The following is a 20,855-nucleotide window of genomic DNA, read 5'->3' as shown; positions in this document are numbered from 1 at the left end:
AACAAACGTGCAACATCTGAGAGAATAGACCTTTTTGTCACAGGAAGTATTAATTTAGGTAAGTCTATAGTTATTTTAAATGTATCACTTCTTCTATCCCATGTTAAGCCTAATATTTTTATTATTTTATCTAGTTTGATTTCTAAATTTTCTCTAATTGTATTATCATCTTCTTTAATGTATTGTATGACTTCTTCAGCATTACTGGACCACTTTTGCATGTTAAATCCTCCCCTTTTTAATACAACCTTTATTTCTTCACAGAGCTTCTTTGCCTTTTCTACATCTTCATGACCCCCCATTAGATCATCAACGTAAAATGATGTTTGAATCGCATTAGCAGCTTCAGGATATTCTAGCATTTCGTCATTTGCTAATTGTTTCAGTGTTCTGACGGCGAGGAATGGTGCTGCGGCCGTTCCGAACGTAACTGTTAAAAGTTTATAACTTCTTAATTCCTCGTCTGGATTGTCTCTCCAAACAATGCATTGTAATTTTGAGTGGTCTTCAGACATCTTAACCATTCTGTACATCTTTGTTATGTCTCCAATGAAGCAAATCTTATTAGTTCTCCATAAAGTAATAAGACTGCGAAGATCTCTTTGTAGAACAGGACCTACTCGCATTAAATCATTCAGTGATAAACCGTTGGAGCCCTTAGCTGAAGCGTCGAAGACTACACGGACCTTTGTAGTCTCTTTGTCTTGTCGAATGACAGCATGATGAGGTAAGTATATAGTGTTCTTGTCATCATTATCTTCTAACTTCTTCATGTGACCCATACTAATATATTCTTTTATAACCTTAGCGTATTCTTCTTTTAGTGATTTGTCTTTAGCAAATTTTCTTTCTAATTGTTTGAACCTCTTTGTTGCAGTGTCCTTAGTATTTCCTATTTGTTCAATTGTTTCTTCTAAACTTTGCTTTAAAGGTAATTGTACTATATATCTTCCTTCGTGATCTCTTTGGGTTGTTTTTGTATATATATCTTCACATTCTTCTTCTTCTTTTGTAAATATCTTCTTCTTGTTGTATAAGAACGTGTCTATTTCCCAAAAAGATTTGAGTAAGTCATTGTCTTCTCTGATGAACATACTTCTTAGTGTTTTCGTATTGTTACGGTCAGCATGTGTAGTCTGGCCAGACAAGATCCAACCCAGACTAGTCTTTTGGGCTACTAAACCGTTGTGTAGGCGTATGATGCCGTCTTCAATAATTCTTGTAAAAACTTCTACACCTAGTAGAAGGTCAATGCTGCCAGGCGTTCCGTAAGTAGGGTCAGCTAAATCGACAGTTTCTATTTCCATCTGCAGTGAAATCTTCTTGGCAGGCAGAATAGATGATGTTGTTTTCATCATATAAGCTTCGATTTCAATAGGCGACGACTTAGTGTGTAATGATAATTGTACCATATACTTCAAATCTTGTTTTTCTTCACCTATACCCGAAACTGTACCATGTACTCTTTTCTTCTTTAGGTTTAGTAAATCGACAACTCTTGACGTGATGAAAGATGCTTCTGATCCCTGGTCTACAAGTGCGCGAAAACGGTGAAGTTCACCTGACTTGCCTTGTATGTAGACTAACGCCGTAGCAAGTAGCACCCTTTTACTAGATTGTGCTTCGCTTGAGTAATGCGCTGTGACTTGTGCTTCTGATGTTGATGCGCTTGTTGGAGTCGTTGTGTTTGTGTAATCAATCCCTTGCTTTTTATCTAAGTGTAATAGGGAATGATGTCTTCTTCTACAAATTCTGCAAGACGTTTGTTGTTTACAATGTGAAACGGTGTGATTGGGAACTAAACAATTAAAGCATAACTTATTCTTGAGTGCAAATTGATGTCTGTCTTCAATAGTATGTTTAGAAAATTCGTTGCAGTGATAAATATAAAGATTTTGTTGACAAAAGATACACATCGGCTGATTGTTACTTATTAAATGTGAATTCTTAATATTCTTAGCGGCATGGAATGATTTTTGTGTTAACGATCTATCTTTATTTGTCGTTTGTTGACTGTTCGATGTTATCATTTCCAAGGTGCGATACTTTAACTCAAGGAATTTATTTAAATCTTTCCAACTAGGCAACTCTTCCGATTCTTGTTGATAAATATATTCTTCCCATGATTTGTGTGTCTCCTGGTCTAATTTTTGTAGTATAATATAAATTTAAATTGGACCCCATGTATCGGTACAAATTTGCATTTTTTGTAGACTATTTAAACATTCATTAGTTGTGTCCAAAATGAATTTAATTTGTATAGATGTTTGTGTATTTACCTTACGTATTCCAAAAAATCTTTTAAATATGGAGTTTATAATAATCCTTTTATTACCGTAACGTTTCTTTAAAGTGTCCCAAGCTTGTTCATAATTATTTTCGGTTACATTAATATGTTTCAATAAAGATGCGGCTTCACCGGTAACACTCAACTTGAGATAATGTAACTTTTGTACCTTTGATAATGACGAATTATTATGCACAAGTGTAGTGAACAAATCTTGATATGATAAAAATTCATCGTATCTTCCTGAGAAAGTAGGTAACTCGATGTGTGGAAGTTTCACCCCCGAAATACACGGTTCGACCATTGAAACACCCATTTCACCTTGTTGCATCACGTTTTTATTCGCACCCAATAAATCTATCATGTCCGCTTTAAAGTTGATATACACATCTTCGTATTTATAGTATTCTTCGTTTAAAAAATAAGGAATCACGCCGCGCTGATCTCTCGTCGTACGTTTCGATAATTGCAAATGTGCTTCATTAAATAACTTCCAATAGTCTTCCATACACTCCAAACGTGCTTTAATATAGCCCTCCGTTAATCTCACTTTAGGTGATTTTTTAAAATTAATTTGTGTCTTTTGTAACTTCGATGCTAAATCTTCTAACATGTTAATATAACTTTCTTGTTCGGAAGTAATAGTAGTAGCCATTATGTTTAATTAAATTCTTAAATATTATCTTCTTATAAATGCAACGATTCACTTCAAAATCTTCACTTTTAATAATTAATTATAACTTCTTTTGTCTTGACATCAATTGTAACAAAACGTCGCTAACTTATAACTCGTAAACAACTTTTTCTGTATAGGATTGCTCGCCGGCCCGATGCACTATTGTTCTCGTTATCGCAAAACTATCCGGCTCGTTATAGGCCATATGTTCGGTCACTAGGGTTCAATTTAGATTGCGATATACTGAATGATGATTTTATAAAGAAAAATACGTCTTGCTTGTATGATACTTTAATTACGACTAAAAATGACAATTCAATCGGACAATCGTCATTACATTTTTAAATTTACCACATTTAATATCTACTTATACATATACGTATACATATATATATATTTAAAAATAGATATGTAAGTACCTATGTTTATCAGCAATTTGATTTCTACAGCACAAGCGAAAAGCTTAGTATGTAGGTCTACCATGAGTTCTAATTTTGACATATGTCATAAAAAAAAAAAAATAAAAATCATTTATTGATCAATTTGTGGGTTAGGTACAAACATGTAACATTTGGACCCCAAACTAGGACAGCCTGTATTTTGGGGTCCACCTTCCTTAATGACACAATAATAACAAAACTATAGCATAATATTAACTTAAATAATGATTTAGGTAATTTAGCTATTTTTTATACAGAATAAAATTTAAATTATACATTTTAACTCAAGTTTAGTAGATATACTCATATGTTGTGCGTGCGTGTTTGAATGAATGTGCGTGTTTGTATGCATGTGTGAACGTGTGTGTATGTATGAGTGTGCGTGTGTGTGTGTGTGTGAATGTATGTGTGAATGAGTGTGTAAGCGCGTGAGTGGAGCTAGATTTTTATTTGAACTATGTATTGTTCAGTATCTGAATAATTCTGGGTCAGCAACCACTCTGTAACCTTCTTTTTACATTTTACTAAGGTAAGATTGTGTATAGAAAGGCTTTTATTGACCTTTTTATATAAAAATATACTCATGTATGAAGATTGGCGACGAAGGAAACCAGTACGCGTAATATGGTTAGAGCATACAAGGTCATTTCTTCTCTTACCAGAAGATACAGCACAAAGAGGTGTTATTTTATGTTGTCTAAGTGTTATTTGCAATATATATGTCTGCCTTACATTCAGAATTTTAGCTTCCCTATACAGCTGGTCAGTTGGATATCTAAAAGGTTTATGAAGAATGACCTTGAGAATGCCTCTTTGTGCTCTTTCTAGAATTAATAACGACGTTTTGAAAGTGCCACCCCATACCGAAATGCAATATTGGATAATTGAGTGGCAAAGAGCTTTGTAAACCATAAAGATGATTTTGTGTTCCAGTAATACCCTTAGTCTTTTAAAAATCCACGACAGTTTTCGAACTCTAGTGGTTATAAGTTCAATATGTTGCTTCCATTTACAAAGGTTATCGATTATAACTCCTAGGTATTTAATGTGTGGAACCATTTTTATAGCAGAACAATTGCATAATATATTCGAACTGAATGTATCACAGGTGTGAACTTTTAATATAAAATCATTAGGTGGTTGAGAAGAATTTGTGGAACTAAACGCAATAAAATTAGTTTTATCCAGATTTAAGGTGAGTAGACTATTTCGCAACCAATTAGAAACAGTTCTGATGCCGTTCTCCGCGTGGAAGCATGCCTCAGCCCAACTCCCTCCATGAAAGATAAGTGAAGTATCATCTGCAAAACTAATAATTGAACCATTGGCAAGATTTAAATTACAGAGAGAGTTTATATATATTAAAAAGAAAGTTGGGCCGAGCACACTTCCCTGCGGTACACCGAATAACATAGGACAGTCGTCACTAAGATGATCATTTATTTTAACACACTGAAATCTATTTTCGAGGTAGTTTTTAAAAATTTTTAACGGAACATCACGAATACCATACCTTTCCATCCTCTCCAAAAGTATCGGGACAGAAACTGTGTCGAATGCTTTTTTTAAGTCTAAAAAGATACCTAGAACCTTTTGTTTTTTATCGACATGATTACCTATTTGATTAACCAAGTGATTAACTGCATCTTCTGTGCACCTGCCCTTTCGAAAACCAAATTGGAAGTTTGAGAGTAGATTATATTTCTCCAAGAAGTTAATTAGTTGTTTATTAAGAATTTTTTCTAATATTTTCGAAAGGACAGGGAGCACAGAGATGGGTCTATAATTATTAGCATCTTTTCTGTCCCCACTCTTATAGACAGGATGGATAAGCGACTTCTTGAAAACATTAGGAAATATGCCTTTAGCTATACATGAATTGAATATATTAGTTAAATAAGGAATTATTATGTGTTTCGCGTTTTTAATGAACTTGGTTGGGATACCATCCCAACCACATGCACTGCTATCTTTTAAATTACTTATAATACCATCGATTTCCAAGTCATTTGTTTCCAAGAGAACCATAGATGTTGATTGAGTAGATTGCTGATTTTCAAGAAAATTAGTACCAAAATTATTATTATTTGAATTTTGTTTAATATTAGCAGCTAGATTTTTCCCAACCGAACCAAAGAAGTGATTAACGTTATTAATAGAAATTTTAGGATCACTGTTGCACGAGAGTAAATCAATCGGAGGTGTTTTCGTTTGTTTGCAATTAGTTATCTCTTTTAATTTATTCCATATTAACTTATTATTGTTGCTTACTTTTGAAAATTCCGATCGTTCATATGCTAATTTCAAATTTTTTAAAGTTTTATTACAAAAATTTCGATATCTTAAATATGTTAAGATATCGAAACTATACATATAAACTCATGGACAGGTCAAAATAAAAAAAGTATAGATGAAATTATTATAAAATATTTAGGTAAATCGGATACTACAGTAAACATTTGTGATAAATTTTCTCACACATTTACAAAAGAGATCTCAAATATTAAACACAACTGTGATTATAAATTCCTTGATCGATATACTTACATTAAAGATAGTTTAGTGTCACTAAGGTTTCAAAAAGCATCATCCAAGGATGTTGAAAAAATAATTAATAATTTAAGTTCTAATAAATCGCCTGGTATAGATAAAATAAGGGTAAAAGAGATAAAAATGTTAAAAAGTACACTGAGTCCAATTTTGGCATTGTTTATAAATTTATGTGTAGACAAAGGGCTGTATCCTGACATGTTAAAATCCGCTATAATCAGACCTATTTTCAAACAGGGAGCACATACAGATTACACAAATTATAGACCCATAGCAATATTGTCGGTTATAAATAAAATTGTAGAAAAATATATTGTCGGACAGATTAGTAGTTTTTTAGAAAAAAATAATGTATTAACCGATAACCAATATGGATTTCGGCGGGGCCGAAGCACGGAGACGCTCCTGGCACGATTCACGGATGAAGTTAATGAGGCCCTAGACCAACGGAAGCAGGTGGTGATCGTTTTCATAGACTTCAAAAAAGCTTTTGACACTTTGGAGCACCACCAGCTGCTTCAGGCAATGGAAGAGTGTGGGGTCGCAGGGAGTGTTAGTAAATGGCTCCAGGCGTACCTTGGGAATAGAACACTTGTAACAATGGTTAGCGGGGAGGCCAGTAAGCCGGCAAAGGTTGAGTGTGGCGTGCCAACCGGCTCCGTCTTCGGACCCGTTGGATACATAATGCATGTGAACAGTATGTGCAGTGTAGTACGTGATTGCAGTATATATATGTATGCGGATGATACTTGTCTACTCTATGCGCATAAAGATATGCACATATTAGAAGCTAAAATACAAAATGACTTTACAAATATAATAAAATGGGCGCACGATAATGGAATCATAATCAATATGAATAAAACAAAATGTATACATATTCGCTCACCTTATAGTAAGACTATGAATTCGCCAAAAATATTAGGTCATAATTATGAATGTCTACATATTGCAAAGAAATGTAATTGTAAAAATATTGAATTAGTGGAAGAATACAAATACTTGGGGTTAGTTATTGATAAATACTTTTCATGGAAATCTCATATTCTTAATCTTTCGGATAGGCTGAGGGCAGTTCTTGTTAAATTTCATCATCTTAGTTTTATTTTAGATAAGGCCACTATGTATATTGTGTACTATGCATTGACTGACTCACTGCTTTCTTATGGATTGGCTAGCTATGGGCGCACTTTTAAGACTTACCTTGATAAAATAAAAGCGCTTCAATTAAAATTTATTAAAATATTAGCACAGGAAAAAGTAAAAATCCGCTGTAAAAAAAATAATGATTATAACTATTTGTTTGTAGAGTGCAAGATGCTGCCTGTTCATGAGAAGGTAAATATGTTAATAGCAATGGAACAATTTCATAATGATGAATTTAAAATCTGTATTAATAAAACAATGTCTTATAACTTAAGAACTAAAAATGTATTAGAAGTGCCACACTATTGTAACTACTATGGGCAGAGACATAGGAAGTACTTAGTGCCAAAACTGTTTAATAGAATCCCAATGAAAATTAAGGAAAGTGATAGGAAGGATGGAATTATTAGGAAGGAATTAAGAAGATATTTTTTAAATGCATTTGAGAGTGAGTTGATGTGTTGATGATCTGTGGCCGTTGAAATGTAACATTGTTAGCTGTTAGAATATCAAAGTGTTAAATTAAATTGTAGTGTTTTATAAGTAAAATGGAAGTACATATTTTGTAAAATGGAGCTACATCTGCCAACAAACTGTTTTACAGTTTGGCAGAGTATTGTGATAATATGTATATGTGTCTTTGGTTCTGAAATAAATAAATAAAAAATAAATAAAATAAATGTTAATTTTAGGGTCATGTTATTAGGCTGTTTTTTTAGTTTTAAATGCATGCGGTCTCGCGTACGAATACATCGTAACATTCCAATAGTTATCCAAGGTTTAATAATTTTCTGACTGCGAGAAAGAGAAATAATTTTGGTATTTATTTTTAAGGAGTTCATGATTGCAGTAGTGAGATATTCAGCAGCTAAATGGGGATTTTTTATATCGAGAATTTTACTGAGGTCTGTATTATATAAATGATTAATGGCACCTTCATAGTTAATTTTATGTATGATTTTATTTATATTGATATTTGATTTAAAATTTAGGTTAAGAAATACAACTTTGTGGTCGGTGATAAATGTGTTAAAGACGAGAGATGTGCCAGTATAATCCGATTTCATAAAAATATGGTCAAGACAATTCATGTCCCTTGTAGGAAGTAAATGAGCGGGTAAAAATCCTTGACCGTGTAAAAAATCAAGATAAGGTGAGCTATTAGGGTCGTTATTCTCTGGTTTAATATCGATGTTTATATCTCCAACTATATAGATATTTTTGAATTTATTAAGCTTGTTTAATATATTTTCAAGAGAAAGTAGAAAATAATTTGGAAAATCCAAAAGTGCACGCCTCATAATTTTTTTTAATAAATATTTATTAATTATTATTTTTGTTTATTTAATAACAATTAAACCACATCGAATCAGACCCTGAAAAATGAAAGGGTTCTATTCCTGAGCATACTCAAGCGTAAGAGAAAAAAAAAGACTCGATTAGTAAAGTATTTCGGTCGCTATCGTGTTAACAAGAAAAAGGATCCGCACATACAGACACACGGACGTCCAAGACAGAACTTTTTTAAACTGTTTTTTAACTAGTTTAAATAACAAAAATGACATCAAAAATATCATGAACGTTAAAAATAGTGTTTTTTCTTAATATGTGTGTGTATGTATTATCTTACAAGTGCAATGTATGATACATAAAGACATTTTAAGTTTGAAAAATCAGATGTTTTGCGCGAAGTGACAGTAGTACCCACCTCAACGCTTCGCTTATGAGGCGTGCAATTATTTATACATTTTATAGATGGAGAACGGTAAATTGATATAATTGCGGTATTACTGTACGTAACAATCAGGCATGTACCATCTAATAATTCCATCTCGTCCACATTACAAATCAAATTATTTAAACAGTACACAACAATACCATCATTTTGGTTACGGGTTTTTTTAGTCCAAAAAGAATTGTAGTTATTCAATAAAGGAGGAATTTTGTATTGATCCAACCAGCATTCCGTTAGAGTAATAAACATCGGTTCCAAGTTACATCGTTTCAAAAATAGTTCAAATTCATTAAAATTTTTATAAACACTTCTTATATTTAAAGTAATAATGAAGTTCGTAGTATCTTTGTTTGTCAGATAAAGGTGTGACTCATCGGGATTGCATGTGAACGATTGTGTCTTGGAGTAGTTGTCTATTTCAACCGATATTTTATTTAATAAGACATTATCCATAATTTTTTATAATATGTTAGGGTTAAAGTGTTATAGGCACATGATGCCATTTTCACGTATTTAGTTTGTAAGTTTAATTTAGAGCAAACACATATATCTAACGCATACATTATATCTATATAATATATATTGATGCTTTGGGTAATTGAGTGTATTGGGTTTTGATGTGAATTGAGGTGTTTAAATGATGTATATGTAAGGATGTTTTGATTTGTATGCAAATTAAAAGATTGTACTTTGATTTGAGTGTGTAAGTTTTGTAATTGTTGTAAGATATGTAACTTGAGTATATTTGCAGAAATGAGTATTTAAAGATTATATTAATTGAAAGTATTATAAAATTATATAAGAAAAAACTTAAAAATAATTTTAGCTTAACATCTAGTCACTTTTTTAGTTTGAGTTGATTCAATTGATCTTCGCTTTTAATCAAAATATACGATGCCCCTTCCTTCTTCCGGAGGTAGACCCTGTCATTGCTCATCCAACAAAATAGATATTCCTCTGACTTTGCGAATTCCCTTGCTAGATAAAACAGTCGTCTATCTTTAGGGGTTAGATATTCGGAGATGTACAATGGTTTTGATTGACCTTTAATGCCCAAATTATTGCTGTTTAATTTTTGTGATGGGTTATTTCTATTAAATTTCTTGATGGTGTCTATAACAGTGTTTCTAGTTAAGAGGGCGTATAAAGCCAGATAATTCTACGATTAAGCCCCGCACATTACGCGCCATGCCGCGCGCCCTCACAATACCCTCATACACCCGGCTCATCCAACGTACGTAAAGTTCATCGCACGCTAAATTATACACAATATTCTTCGCTCGTTCAACGCGTATTTTCGGTAGTTAGTAGGTATGTTGTCTAAAATAATTGTATAAAACAGTGAAGTTGAAATCATCACAAATTATGTAATATGTCTTTTTATTATTATTTGTTTATAATTATTAATGATAATCGATACATATTATAAAACAGTAAAAAAACTGTCTGTATGTAATATATAAAAAAAAAAAAACAATATTAGGGAAACAGTATAGAGCACGAATCCGTAAAAAAAGTCTGTCGAAATAGCGAGTATAGATACTATTTTTAAATAAACATACGCAGTCGACGACACACATTCCTCCAGAACTTTATTTTGATTAATTTCGTTATAGTCCATTGAATGAGTCCCTCCAAGGGGGGTCTAGAGTGCATGAGTTAGTAACGTAAGATGTTTCTTCGGAAACATGTCAATAGTCCCTAGGTAATAAACATACTAAAACCCCGGGCCACTAGGAGGAGCCCCGGAGTGGGGGGAGGGGGGAAATGGGTCCATTTTTTCATTTTTCGCTTAAATCTCAAAAACGGTACATGTTAGAGAAAAACTTTCAAGGAAAAATTGAAAGGCCATAAAATTATCTACAAGTTGTACCTGAATCATTTTTTCCTATATCCTATCGTTTCTGAGTTATACGCAGTAAAACATGATTTTGGCTCAAACAATTTCAACATCAATCGATCAAAAAATATTTCTTTCTTCCAAAAAACTCAAATGTGCAACTTGTGACCAGTACTGATAGATTGCTCTTAATTAGGTCTATAATTGGTAAAATAAACACATTCCTCCATGGAAGCCTTTAGGAGGAATCGATTGTCAAAATATTATATTAGGGCAGTTTGAGTTACTGAACTTGATCTTTTTATTTTTTTCTTCCAAAAAACTCAAAAGTGCAACTTGTGACCGGTACAGATAGATTGCTCATAATTAGGTCTATCATTGCTAAAAATACCAGATTCCACCACGGAGGCGTTTACGGGGAATTGAATTTTATCAGGGTAGTTACGATACATGAACTTTTTATTTTTTTTTCTTCCAAAAAGCTCAAAAGTGCAACTTGTGACCGGTACAGATAGATTGCTCATAATTAGGTCTATCATTGATAAAAATACCAGATTCCACCATGGAGGAGTTTACGGGGAATTGAATTTTATTAGGGTAGTTAGTTATAAAGTTCATGTATCGTAACTACCCTAATAAAATTCAATACCTCCTAAAGGCCTCCATGGTGGAATCTGGTTTTTTTATCAATGATAGACCTAATGTAGATAGAGGAATGTGTTTATTTTACCAATTATAGACCTAATTAAGAGCAATCTATCAGTACCGGTCACAAGTTGCACTTTTGAGTTTTTTGGAAGAAAGAAATATTTTTTGATCGATTGATGTGGAAATTGTTTGAGCCAAAATCATGTTTTACTGCGTATAACTCAGAAACGGTAGGATATAGGAAAAAATGATTCAGGTACAACTTGTAGATAATTTTATGGCCTTTCAACTTTTCCTTGAAAGTTTTTCTCTAACATGTACCGTTTTTGAGATTTAAGCGAAAAATGAAAAAATGGACCCATTTTCCCCCTCCCCCCACTCCGGGGCTCCTCCTAGTGGCCCGGGGTTTTAGTATGTTTATTACCTAGGGACTCTTGACATGTTTCCGAAGAAACATCTTACGTTACTAACTCACGCACTCTAGAACTTTTTATTCAATGGACTATTAGATTGTACGACATTTTTCGACTCAGCAATTATTCTAAAAATAAAATCATTCTTATAAATGTGTAGCTGGGCTCTTATGGGTCTATATCAGATGTTCCAGATCTTTGATTTTTTTTAATCAACAGAAAATTTCCATCAGACGCAACAATTTTTGTTGACGTCACTCCTATAAATGTTAGAGTGTGATCTCAGGGTCCCTCATCATACATTCTAGATCTTCGAATTTGTATATTTATATTGCCCAGATAATACCTACACAACAAAATAACTTTCATTCAAAGCCGTCCAATAGTTCCGGAGATTGGCGTGTACAAACAAACAGACACATAGAGTTTTTTTAGGATTTACGGGAACAAACCTATCCAATGTCCTTTCTCAGGTCTCAAGCTATCTCTGTATCAAAGTTAGAGCTTAGAGAGCCAGACATACATACAGACAAACAGACAAAAATTCTATAAACTATGTACCTATATTTTTGGCTCCTATATCGATTGAAAATCACGCCCCAAGTAGGTATTCGTAAAAATATTCAATGTACAGTTTTTACTTTCGTACAATTTTTTTTTATACCTATGTGATTGTAATATTATTATCTAATACAGATTGTAAATATATATAATGTGTAGTTACTATTCACAACTTGTATTGGTTATTTACTGGAGCAAACATAGGAATCTACCTATAGTAATACTATAATATATATATATATATAATATTATAAAACATTCCCGATTTTCCCGAAACGAATTTACAGAATTTACACAAATAATAATATCCAAACTCGCCTGGATAAACTTTCTCAAATGAATCTTTAGTTTAGGTGGTCTGTTGCGGTTCTGCATCAGGTGTTTCAGTTTTCAAAATAAATTATTATTTTATATTTCCCGGATAATATAATAGTACCTACACAACAAAATAACTTTCATTCAAATCCGTCCAGTAGTTCCGGAGATTAGCGTGTACAAACAAACAGACAAACACAGACAGTTTTTTTTATTTACGGGATAAAACTCATCCTATGACCTTTCTCAGGTCTCAAGCTATATCTGCACCAAAATTAGAGCCCAGACATACATACAGACAGACGTACAAAAATTCTAAAAACTATATTTATGTGTAGATATGTACTACATATTACTATGTAATACAGATTATGAATATATTATATATATACATATACATATTATGTATATTATAAAAAAATACCTATTCAATGTAAGTACAGTTTTGACTTTCGTACGAATTTGTTATACCTATGTATAGATGTTATGTATGATTATCTAATACAGATTGTAAATATAATATATATGTACTATTCACAACCGGTTTACATATTATTGATATTATTATTTACTGGAGCGAACATAGGATCTGCCTATAGTAATAATAATAATATAAATCTTTCTTGACTTGATTGATTGCACCGCGACTGAGAATTAGGTACCACTATGAATTTTATTTACCTATCTATAGTTGCTGCTGCTATCGCGTCAATACTCAGCTCCCGCGGAAATTATTTTACAGAAACTAAACTTTCTCAAATAGGTAAATCAAGACTTATCTTTTTATATTATAATTATTATTTATTAATATTATAACAATACTATTATAACTTACCTTCGACATTTAGTTATCTTTTCAATTTGAATCTTTTTTAGTTCTCGTTTCTTAAGTCTTTTCATTTTGTTGTTTACAAATCAATATTCGGCGTAATTATAAAACACGGCGCAGCAATTTTAGCGTGGTCTACTCGTCTCAACGGAGCGATAGCGTCTGATGTATGAAATAGAATTATGTTTTTAGCTCCCGGAACGTGCGATGGAAGATGATTTCTTGCGTAATTAAAAATATAGTAAGCGCCAAAAGTGTTTTATCGTGATTAAACCAAAACTAAAAGTAATTACACAAAATGCTCTGACAAATATATTGCAAATGTTTTAATATAATTGTTTATGAAAAAAAAATCATAATAAGTATTACCATGTCCAGTAAAAAACGTAAAAGTGTGAAATTTAGAGGTAACTTCGTGAATTTTTTCTATCGAGTCAATTTCAATATTTTATGTTTTTGATCTGACAATATAATCGAAAATATCATCAAGTTTTACATATATTTTATTTTTTATATTTGGTCTTGAATATTACACGTATCAACTAAAAGTTGATTGGTGATTTGACTTTATACGCGCCCTTAATGTATTAGAAAATTCAACAATCATAGTTGAGTCAGTGGAGTCTTTCTTGCTCGGCAGACGAAAGGCGTCACGTATATTCTTTTGTTCGTCCTCTAGTCCAAGATAACATAACAAATTGGATGCCAGCAAGAACAAATCTTTTTTCTTTTCATTGATCTGTTTGGGTAGTTTGCGTATTTCTAAACTAGTTTTACGTGAAATTCTCTGCAGTAAATCTACATTTTCCTCTAATAAACTAATTTTGAAGTTGACATTTTTAAATTCACTTTTTATTGATTCAATTTTCGATTGTAATTCATTTATTTGTTCGTTCGTAAAATTCAACGACGTTTCTATGTCTTTATTTGTGCGCTGGACATTAGTCATTTTGGTGTCCATTAAAGAAATACGCTTTTCAATAGCCTCCAAGCGACTATTCTGCCTATCGGATAAGTCGGAGAATAATTTCGTAAGCATATCTCGCATCTCGGTTTTAAAATTTAACATTTCATCAGACTTGTCGTCCGATAATCTACGCCTTTTCTCGCTTCTAAAAGTTACATTACTATCATCATCGCCTCCCGTAGTGCAAAGTTGTGAGTCAGATAATGTTCTAAAACTTGTCGGTGGCGATCGATGCATTTTTTTTTTTTTTATAGAGGGTAGATATAAAAAGACGTATGAATAACTTCTTGACAGTAGGATGGCGGGCTTTACGCATGCGCGTTCGATAGATCGTTGTCAAGCGGTGAATGAAATCCGATGATGACTCAGTAGCGGTACAAGGTGCGGAGTGTGAGAGGGATAGCGACTAGCGTATATAAAGTTTTACTCACGATATTTCTTGTGAAGTACCAGGTGACTAGGATCCGCAAAGAGCTCAGTTTATGATCGTAGTCCAGCGCGTTTGAATCTCCTTTCGCTTGCTGCTATCCTATTATTATCGGCGTAATTTTTATGTTAAAATGAATTTAATTTACAATAAAAATCCAGCAACAAAAAACACGACTGTCGTGAATCGATCCAAGAGGGGAAGGGGATATGTCATAGTTTATAACTATTCGATGATAGATACGTCATTCACGGAAAATAATCTCGTGAACTATTTACGTTTACTATTGTAGTTACGTCATACGATTTAACTATGTCAACTCATGGTAGGGGTACAGATTCGAGCGTGACGTGTAACGAAACGAAAAATGTCCCGAAATATTTATTTATTTAATAAAAAACACAGTTAAATAGTTAGTAATATTGCACAGGAATATATAAAATTAAAAATAATATTAAAAAAATAATAGGAACGTGATCATAAAATTAAGAATTGAGTTATAAAGATACTTTTAAATTACATGTACATACGGTACATGTAATTTCCAAAAATAACAAAAAAAAATTTACATAGGTAATAGGAAAAGGTCTCTTATGCCTATTGGAATATTTAAGCAAAACATCGACTATAAAAACATAATTTAATTTAATGTTTAACATAAGGTAATGCTACGTCGTTTGTATTTAATTAGTGCAAATAACTTAAACATTCAATATAACAATGGAAATAGAAGATTAACGGAATAGTGAAAACCCAATATAAAATTGTAATAGTGCAGTATTTTACAAAGTGATTCTAAAATAACTACCATTGCTAATTAATTTTGGTTATCTTTTCCCTATTATAAATATAATTTAATATTATAAATCCTATTACTATTATATTATGACTATTATAAAGGCGAAAGTTTGTAAGTATGGATGTATGGATGTTTGTTACTCTTTCACGCAAATACTACTGAACCGATTACAATGAAATTTAGCACACATATAGAGGGTAACTTGGATTAACATATAGGATAGGTTTTATCCCGGAAATCCCACGGGAACGGGAACTATGCGGGTTTTTCTTTGAAAACGCGGGCGAAGCCGCGGGCGGAAAGCTAGTAATTAATATTATTTGATATTAATAATTTTAATTAATATTATGTAAGTAATACTTATTATAATAAAATAGATCTCCGCAAATATTTCACGATCTGAATCTGTAGTAGAAAAAATTTAAAAACTTTGAGCTGGCAACACTTAATTTTCAGTTTTAGTCTTACCGCTAATATACTTTTCGGTTGCGGCAAATCGTCCCCGTTGAAAATATTCATATACGCCTTGAAATAAAACAACAAGTCTTTCGCCTTTAACTCTTGGCCAGCAATCTTCTTCAACAGGAGGTTTTCTGGAGCTAACATCAATGGTACCAGCTCACGAAGTGATGTTTTAAAATCGGGGCTAATATCTGATAATTTAAGAATTTTGCAATTAAAATAAATATGATTAAAATGTAGATACAAATTTATATAATTGTGTATAATCAATACTGACCATTGTCTCTATAATGTCGAATAATGGTTTCGTTTAGCATTTTCTTTGTGTACGATTGAGCATAAAAGATAGACAGACAGGTATTTTCAATTTAGGTTTAGCTTTCATATCAAAAATCCAAAAATTCTTGTAAATGTCGACATGTGCATCATTCGATCCAGGTATAATTTTATAGGCACACAGTAAATAATAAACAATATTTATAACTACCCGCAAGTTTTCCATCAAATTTAGGGTTAGTGGCCACGTTCAGGCCCGGGTGTGGCATCAGGAAACAGGTCAGCTTCTCGAAGCACGCCGCGATGTGCCGTCTGATGGATTTCAACTCTTCATGCTGGTCTTCGTGAACCTAATAACGTTAAAAAATCTTTAAATACCCTATTTAATGTGAATAAAACTACTAAAACTGTCATTTTGCGTTGTTTTTTAGGAAAAATAAAGAAGAGTACCTATGTACCTACCTATATAATTGAGTCCTTGTTTTTTGAAGAGAGAAATGTAAGAAAAATGTTGTGCATTTTAATCGTATTTTTACGAAATAAAAGTATCAGAACGGACAAGAACTTAGTACCTAGTATTTTTTTAATGGTCTCCAGCACTGTTTTTACTACAACAAGCACTTCGTATTGAAAACATGTCCTTTGCCACATCTTTTCAGGTATTTCCTACCTCTAGCCTCTTTTCCAGCAGCTCAGAACCACCTTTCGCACCATAAGCGTACTCGTAGGGAAAGCTCCAGTCCCTGACCAACAACTGCAACTGCTGAAATGGCTTGCCAGTAATGTTCTGCTGGGCTAGACGTCCATAGTCTGTGAACAGCTGAAATTATAAATAATAAGCATCTCAAATCATCAATTGGTAAAGGAGAGCATTCTCAGGAAATTGGTATGGCCAATAATCTAGAAGATCACTTGGTCAGAGGGGCCAATTATAAGGCGATCCGAAGATCTAGATGTTCTTAAATAAATTTGTAAAGAAAGCTGAGATTTAAGAAATGGACGATACTGCAATAGCATTTTTGAGTAACGTTTAATCAGTTGATCTGTAGAGAAAGCTTTATCACTATGAAGGAAGGTGGGTTCGAATCCCGTCTCCGGTTATTTTAATTTTCATTTCAATTAACTCAAATTATATAAAAATAGGTTATAAAAAAATCAAATGCATATAATTATTATTGAATAATGATGACCGCAGATAACCGTCCACGGTCCAAAGTTATTTATAAATTTCCTCTTACCTCGGTTTTTCGTAACAGAAATAGAGGTTCAATTTTCCTGTTATGTAAACAAAAGTTATAAACTTATGTGTATAATTTCTATTGAGAAAACTATTTTATTTGGCTATCGTACAATCGATTTACAAGATGTCTATATTCTAGAAGGTAACAAAGGAAGCCTTGCAACTACCAGCTACCTGTAAATGCTGCAAGTCATCCTCTTCGATATTCTGCGATAAGTTATATATCTGTACAGAAGACAGCATGGTGGACAGCGCGAAGACTGTGGCATTGTCTTTAACTGTTGACTCGCTGTCGAATGTGCCTTGAGTATCCATTAGCAGTATCACCACCTGGAGCAGAAGGGTTTGTTTATATTAAATTCCTTATGGCTGATATTGAAAAAATATGATCTTATTTCAGTATTTCTAGGCATATTGACTTTTAGTGCATGGATCAAGTATGGATCATACTACTTGATTGATATTGAAAAAGCCTGTATTACTTAATATCAAAAGCCAAATACTAATATCATGGACGAATATCTAATATGATGTAAAATCAATAAAAAATGTTGCAAAGTGCGTGGCAAAACCACGTCTTAACAATATTTTTCAAATTTTTCATTAAAGTTACCTTTTGACCATTGGCTAGGGTGGCAAAAAATGGTTGTGACCAGAGCAGCAACCCCGTGGTGTCTCTGTCTGATCCGCCTCGCCAGGAGAAACCGCTGAGGGGAACATCTTCTGCGCCTAGCCAGTCGCTGCCATCTTTTATATTGTACTAAAAAGGAAAAAAAAAACATTCAACTTTATAAAGATTTGGAAATTTAGTACAATTTAGTTTCTGGTGACACACATGGTGCTTAATTTACTGATTTTTATCGATACTTACTTTAATAAATAAGCGAACTTTAGGAATAATGAGAAGTATGATTCTTGTGAAGAGAAGTTTCCACCCAGCAGTGGTAGAAGCTTCACTTCGCTTTCACTTATTGATTTTAACGTAATCGTTAAAATCAATAAGTGAAATATAGCTTAAATAATATAATCTGCACAAGAGATATCTCATATCACATCGTCATCGGGACATCTAATCCCTCGTGATTGTATTTTCTCAATTCTTTATTTTATAAGAGGTACCTATCTATTAAATTTTTTATATGATTATGTTATATGAATAACGTAATTAATTGACCCATAAATTACCGCTTGCTGAAGGTATCGAAGAAAGAAGTCCAATAAAAAGGATTTGCCCTTCCTAAAAGGACCGGCGACAGACAGGACCACGACCGCGCGGTCCTTGACATCATCTCGTAAAAGAAGTTCCGACAGCATCTTCTCGTCAAGCTCGAAGGTGTGGTCAGGTGACGGCGTCACCACGCGTATGCCATACCCGGATTTTAGACCTTCCATTTCTGAAAGAGAAAATAAATGGATTTTTTTAATTAATCGTTGTTTTATTGAATTCATTGACCGTAGCAGCAGGAGAATACATAGAGAAACAAAAATAACGATTAAATAATGTAAAATTAAAATTGAAAAGAAACTATATTAAAATTAATGAACTTGTCTAAAATTATGGCACAAAGCGTAAGTAGGTACTCTCAGTAATTTTCCAATCAATCTTTTAGATATTCTCATCACTATTTTATTCTATTTTGTTTAATTTTCAACTACGTAAGTACCTACTTTACTTTAAATTCAAATGTAGGAATTGCAATTAGCGACCGTGCATGCGGACCACGTCCAACTATTATGACGATAATTCCTAATTAATAATAATTAATAATTATTTAAGTAAATAGGCTGCAATGATATGGATAAATTTAAATGAATTTTGTGGTGAAGGTTTGGTTAGATATTGCTAAACTAGCTTTTGCACTGGATTTTGCTTATTTATAAATTTTGTGTAATTTCTGTAGAAAAATTTAAAATATCAAAAAACATATTTTTATAAAGTAGGTACGTTTAATCGGCAGGTGGTCTCTATCTTCTGCGATTTATTATAACTTCATGAAAAGAATAAAATTTATGCCATTCTTACCGAAAAATTTTCACAATAACTACGTAATTTTCCACAAAGCGTTGCTTCGTAATTTAATGTAAGTATAAACATTAAATTAAAAATTGTGTATCGAACCTTACCTATTCAAAAACCAAAAAAAGTAAAAATACAGTAGGCAGGTAGGTAATTATTCTATTCATCCTACTTAGCTAGATATTAATTACATACTGAGCGCGATTATCTCTAGAAATAAGTTGTTCCAAAGATTACGTTCGCGCTAGTCGGATTTCAAATGTTACACTTTTCAAATCAGGATTTCCGTTATCCCAATCTAGTAGTTATATTATCCCTAGGATCCTGTCTAAATAGCCCATTTATCGAATGCTGGTATACCGTTATGTTAGTGTGCAGTGCGATATTTGAATGTTTGTTTGTTACTCTTTCACGCCAAAACAATTGCCACCAACAGATTTTGATGGAATTTGTTCGTGTACTTTATGTACCAGAATAACACATTCTATCTGTGATAAAACATAAGTTCCTAAGATAGAGAAATACTTGATTTTGCCTGCGGCTTCGTCTGCAGCTGCAGCCCTGCAGGTAAAACCGCGCGGCACATCTGCCTATCTTTATAATCTTTATATTATCTTATATAATAAAATTCTTAGTCACAGAGAAAACAACAACATACCTACCTAATGCTAACAAACTGCGTAGCGGGGATTAATTAAAGATTGACGTATTTTGTTACTCTGTAATGTGAGACGAGGGCATATTTTTTGGTGTTCTTAAATAGTTTAAAAACATTGTCGTTTATGAAACACTGTTCTATTTATATTATGTGCATATTTTATTGATTCAAGAGTAGAGAGTACCTAATGTAAATATAATTTGATAATAATATGAATAAATAAATAAAGTAAACGATTCATATTCTGTATTGTTGTAGGTCGTTTAAACAAAGCATTTACAAAACGTAGTTTTACGTTCACAATGCGTAGCAATTCACAATTGCTAAAAAACTCATTTAATTAGGTACACAAATCATGATTTAAAAGGTTCCTACCTATGTAGAGTTTTAACAATTACCTATATATTGTAAAGATATACCTATATACACATAGCCTTAAGCATTTTAATTAAGTAAAGACACTCCACTTACTGTTGTCATATAAACATGTATGATAAAAACAATTGAGCAAAATTCGTAATGTTTTTGTACAAACGCGTCAGCTGTTTTCTAGCTGTATTGGTCAACTA

The 20,855-nt window shown here is 32.6% G+C and overlaps 1 protein-coding gene across 1 annotated transcript in view; it reads right to left on the bottom strand.

The window, feature by feature from the left end:
- Positions 1-20,855, bottom strand: part of LOC149480742 (atlastin-like) — a 26,816-nt gene extending 5,961 nt beyond the window's left edge. The window contains exons 1-7 of the mRNA XM_089706585.1: positions 20,758-20,855; positions 18,797-19,005; positions 18,225-18,371; positions 17,786-17,941; positions 17,042-17,191; positions 16,583-16,721; positions 16,102-16,286 (exon numbers count right to left, since the gene is read on the bottom strand). Coding sequence (XP_089562711.1) covers positions 16,102-16,286; positions 16,583-16,721; positions 17,042-17,191; positions 17,786-17,941; positions 18,225-18,371; positions 18,797-19,003 — 984 coding nt within the window. The 5' untranslated portion in view covers positions 19,004-19,005; positions 20,758-20,855. The remainder of the gene's footprint in view (positions 1-16,101; positions 16,287-16,582; positions 16,722-17,041; positions 17,192-17,785; positions 17,942-18,224; positions 18,372-18,796; positions 19,006-20,757) is intronic.

Source organism: Colias philodice, chromosome 18, assembly GCF_061535455.1.
Source record: "Colias philodice isolate Cphi_HAF_F1 chromosome 18, ilColPhil1 Martin Lab GWU primary, whole genome shotgun sequence".
NCBI lineage: Eukaryota > Metazoa > Arthropoda > Insecta > Lepidoptera > Pieridae > Colias > Colias philodice.
Note: the sequence above shows the minus strand (reverse complement) of the source record. Positions and strands in the feature narration are given on the sequence as shown.